The sequence below is a fragment of the Ursus arctos genome, unplaced genomic scaffold, assembly GCF_023065955.2.
Source record: "Ursus arctos isolate Adak ecotype North America unplaced genomic scaffold, UrsArc2.0 scaffold_19, whole genome shotgun sequence".
Taxonomy (NCBI): Eukaryota; Metazoa; Chordata; class Mammalia; order Carnivora; family Ursidae; genus Ursus; species Ursus arctos.
The window spans coordinates 44,995,923-45,000,773 of NW_026622863.1; the positions used below are offsets into that span (position 1 = coordinate 44,995,923).

At 55.2% G+C, this 4,851-nt stretch overlaps 1 protein-coding gene across 1 annotated transcript; it reads right to left on the reverse strand.

The window, feature by feature from the left end:
• Positions 1–259: 259 nt before the first annotated feature.
• On the reverse strand, positions 260–3,172 carry SERTAD1 (SERTA domain containing 1). Its single transcript, XM_026482281.4, has 2 exons — positions 2,994–3,172; positions 260–1,315 (listed from the first exon to the last, which is right to left on the reverse strand). Exon 2 carries the CDS (start codon positions 1,313–1,315, stop codon positions 602–604), a length of 714 nt encoding a protein of 237 aa, XP_026338066.1. The 5' UTR covers positions 2,994–3,172; the 3' UTR covers positions 260–601.
• Positions 3,173–4,851: the final 1,679 nt, after the last annotated feature.

Here is a 4,851-nt window from a genome sequence, read left to right on the forward strand (position 1 = left end):
GATCCGCTTATCAGACCGATATAAAGCAGTGAAGTTCGTGGTTTGAAACCCACCTCCTCAAGTGATGACCTCTTGGAGCTTCAGGTTTCTGGGCTGTCAGGTGGGGATAGTAATCATGCCCATCTTGTTGGGGGATGGGCAGAGGCAACACCCGTCAAGCGCTTAGCACTGTGCCAGGTGCCCAGTCCCCGCTCACTAAATGTTGGAGTTACTATGTCACCCTTGCCTTAGCCCAGAGACAAAGCACACAGACTTGACATTTCCCAGGACTGGTTTTAATTTCCATAAAATGGTGAGGTCTCTTCCCACATCAGGGAAAAGAGTCTCCCAGGCTCCAACCCCCAGGGGTTCAGTCCAGCACAGGGCCTGGTCCAAATCACCTTCCAGCCACCAGGCCCTGTCCTCCCATCCCCAGGGCCCATCCCAGACTCCCCTCATGGGTCCTTGACACGAGGACAGAGGTGGAGCTGCTCAGGACTGGATTCTGTCTCTCCAAAGCCCCTCTCTCTGCTCAAGGGAAGCCAGCTGTGTCTTTCCAAGGACAGCTGGTCCAGCCACTAGGCTCAGTTTGGACACCAGACCACCATCCTCGCTGCGGGGGTCAGCGCCCCGGACCCGGCGGCCGCTCCAGTGCCTGTGTGCCCACCAACACGTCCAGAAGGTAGTCCAGCTCGGCCTCATCCAACTCCAGAGCTTCCTCCTTGCCAGGCCCGTCCTCGGGGCCAGGTTTGAGGCCCTCGGAGGCTGGTGCCCAAAGTTCACTGTCATACATAGAGGTGTCGATGTCCTCAAACAGGCCCTCCAGCTCATCGTCCAGCAGACAGCCAGTGGCTGGGCCCAGCAGGTCCAAAGCCCCCAGGCTGGGTGGGGATCCACCGACGGGGCGGCCTGGGGGCCCCTCATCCACCAAGGGCTGGGGGGCCTGGCTCAGGCCCTCAATATGGCTGAGGTCCTCCAGAAGGCTGGCCATGGAGGCCGAGAGGGCGGCGTCAGAGCTGGCCAGCAGGCTGTCAGCCGCACAAGGGGCCGTAGGGGGGCTGGGCACAGGTGGCAGGGTCGGGGCGGGTGCCATGGACGCCTGGATACGCCGCAGCGTGTTCACTACCAGAACCAGGTGCCGCAGGTCCGGCTCACCCTGCCGCAGGCTGTGGTGGAGCTTGAGCACCGAAAGGTCAAAGAGGGAACTGGACGCCGCGGCCGGGGGGGCCTGTGCCGCTGCGGGGAGGCTGGGATCCAGCCACCAGGCGTCCACTGCCAGGGTTTCCTTCTCCCGCTCCTCCTCCCGCTTGCGCTTCAGACCTTTGCTCAGCATCATCTGCAGGGAGGGAGGAGTCATTCAGTTATAGAAAGTCAATGTGAAGTTCAAACCCTGGCTCTGGTAGCTGATGTCTGGTGTGATGTGGGGCAGGCCATTTAATTTCTTGAGCCTGCGCTTTCTCAGGGAAACTTTAAGATACGAATGACAATAGTTATCGACTTCAAAGAGTCGTTTTATGGAGTCAATGCGATAATGTACAAAAAAGCACTTACAACAGTGCCTGATACCTTGTAACTATTCTGATTAACAAGTACTCCTAATAGCTATTATTATGTATTTCTTCAGCGAACCAGGTGAAAAGGCAATATTCAACCGTTTTTTTAACCCATGAAAGCAGCTGCTTCACATAGTTTAATCTAACATTTATTGAGTGTCTACTACCCATCAGACAAATAAATACAAGAAACGTACAGACGGTGCTAGGAAGATACTAAGAGGTTCTGGGGAGTGGTCAGGGAAGGCTCCTGTGAGGAGGTGACATTTGACCTGAGCCCTCAAGCAGGAGTCAGCCACGGAAGAACCAGGGGGGAAGCATTCAGGGAAGAGAGAAGTATAATAAAGGCAAAGAAAGACCTGGAGTCTGGATGAGCTTGAACCGAATAAAAAAAACAAAACACCAGTGTGGTCAGCACAGAGTGACCCGGTAGGGGACGGCGTTTGGAGAGCAAGCAGAGGCAAGGAGTTTGGATTGTACTTTGAGTGTCATTGAAGGATTTTGAGCAGAGAATTGAGTGGAGTTGTGAACTAATTAGGTTTCCAGAAGATCCCCCTCGGCTGCTTTGAGGAAGATGAGGGGGGAAGAAGGAAAGGAGACCGGGGAAGAGCGTGGGCCCGAGCTCCATTCAGAGGCTACCGCACTCTGGGGAAGGTGATGACGGTGGCTTGGAGTAGAAGGTGGTTGGCAGTGGACTTGGAAGGAAGTTGGTTGATTCAGGATTTATTTGGGAGACAGAGTAGACAGAGTTTGCCGGGAAAACGTGACGGGCACTGGGGGTCGCTAAGAGAACTTTGAGGACCCACACTTCCCCAGGGGTAGGGGCCCCTGGAGTTCTGGACCCCGGGCCCAACTTGCTTTTTTGTCTCGAAGCTTGCAGGGTCCAGTCCCCAGGCCCTTGCCCAACAGGACCTTAAGGGTGACCCCTCACACTACTCAAAACGGTCCTCGCCTTCTTCCCCGAAGACCCTGGAGTCCAGAACCGCAGGAATTCAGCCCCCACCCGGACTCCGCCCCCTGGTCTCGGCGCCCCCTAGCGGCGCCAGGACGGCTTTCCCCGGGGATTCCGGCGCCTCGGACCCCGGGATCCTTGACACTGCCGCCACGTCCTGGCTGTTGTTCCTGCCTGCCCCTAGGGCCGTGCGGGCCGGCATCCCCGGAGGGCTGTTCTGCTCTCTCGACCCGTGCTCGCTTCCGGCAGGCAGTGGAGGCGCCTCCTCCCGAAGCGGCGGCGGCGGGGGCGGGTGAGTCACGCAGCCGGAGCCAGAGAGCCGGCGCCTCCGCCCCCTTCCCGGGCTGCGGCGTGATTCACCCAGCCCGACCGGGCGGCACCTAGGGGCCCGCGCATCTCGATCCCGGGCAGCCACGGCGCTCACCGGCGGACCCGGGGATCGAACCTGCCAAACGACCCCGCCGCGGGTTTCCCTTCTCTCTTCAGGCCCCTTCACTTCATTTACATACCTAGCTCACCCGCTGCCAATCAGAACGAAGAGGGATCCACGCGCAACCAATCAGGAAGCGGCGACGGCAGCATCGCTCGCTCGCTCTCCTTCAGCAACCGGCGCCTGGGTCGGGAGACGCAGCTCTGACTCCGGCGCACGACTCCAGGCTCCTGACTCCCCTTAACTACCGCCCACTCCCAAGGTGGCCCCGCCCTCCACCCGGGGATTGGCCTTGGAAGGTGATGGGCGGAGCCTGTAGAGGGAAGGTCCGAAGGGAGGGGAGGGTGGCTTCAGGGCGCATGCCCGGCGACTATGTGAGGGGAGCGGGCCAGGTGGGTTGGCTGTTTTCGCTGCGGGACAGTGGCGGGGGGCGGGGGGTGTTCTTGCTTCTCAAGGTGCGGGCCCCTCACACCTGCCGATGCGCTTGCCAAAACCCAGCAATTGAGCTTAGAGACCCAACCTTAACCGGGGTCTGCACCCTAAGCCAGATAGGCATGGGTTCAAATTCTGACCACTCACTCGATGTGCGATCTTGAAAAAAATGCTTGGACCTCTCAGAGCCACACAAAGTCTGTTAAATGGGCGTCTTCTTGCCTACCTCTTGAGAATTAGGAAAATTAAAATAATGTGTCTGTAGGAGCACACTGAGCAAATGCTGGGCAGTTGGACTCCATGGTGGTTACAGAAGAGGGAGGAGGAGCGGGCGGGGTGGGAGTGGAGCCGCCGGAGTCACATCCTGGGCTCCATCCCCTAAGTAGCTGTGCGACTTTGGGCAAGTGTTTTAATCCCCTAGGGTCTCAGTTTCCTCACCCTTTTTTTTTTTTTTTTAAAGATTTTATTTATTTATGTGACAGAGAGACAGCCAGCGAGAGAGGGAACACAGCAGGGGAGTGGGAGAGGAAGAAGCAGGCTCCCAGCGGAGGAGCCCGATGTGGGGACTCGATCCTCGAATGTCAGGATCACGCCCTGAGCCTTAGGCAGACGCTTAAGGACTGCGCTACCCAGGCGCCCCCTCACCTTTTAAAAATGAGATTATTTTGAGGATTAAAAAGAACAATTGCACAGATTCGCCAGGCTGGCTCAGTCTGAGGAGCCTGTGACTCTTGATTTCCGAGTTGTGAGTTCAAGCCTCTCGGGTGTAGAAATTACTTAAAAATAAGATCTAAAAGAAAAAAGAAAAAAAAGAATAATCGCACAAAATGCTCAGAATGGTGCACAACATGTCCTTTTGTTGGAGTAATAGTTGTCGTTATAGCGCAGGCGCTTAGTTTAAGACGGGACACATGGGGTCGGGTATAGGTAGACAGGAGTTTAACACTTGTCTGATAAACTGACAATGGGGCTTAGCTTCTCCAAGTAGCTCGTTTGCTAACTCTTCTGGAGTTGAGGGAAGAACTGTTAGTTGTGAGTAAAGCTCCTGGCCAAAGCTCCAGAAAATGCTAACTATACTAGTTGATTCAGGCAGCAATTATCAATGGATGTTCAAACCTTAGGGTGAAAGGTTAACAGGCTCCAACACATTCCCCCACAGGTTACTTGCTAACTGCCAATGGGGAAATATACTTTTATGATGTGGAGATGTGGTGCTCACCTCCTTAACCACGTAAAGAAACTCTGCATCCACCATCATGGGACACCCGGACACTGGGTGCCACCCGATATGATACATTAGGAAGTACACAACATTCCCTGTGGAGTCTCCCTGTTAAATTTCATAAACTGAATCTCATGAAGCCCCTAGACCTAACCTTCAGCTTACAGGAAACAGAGAGGAACAAATTAAACATGAACACAATCAGACAAGTACAGAACATGGGACATCTATAAGCACAACTGGGCTGTTCCACCAAAAATTCAGTTTTGAGAAAACAGAAAAA

Coding starts and splice junctions, on each gene's coding strand:
- SERTAD1 (XM_026482281.4), bottom strand. CDS start 1,315: ATGATGCTGAGCAAAGGTCTGAAGCGCAAGCGGGAGGAGGAGCGGGAG.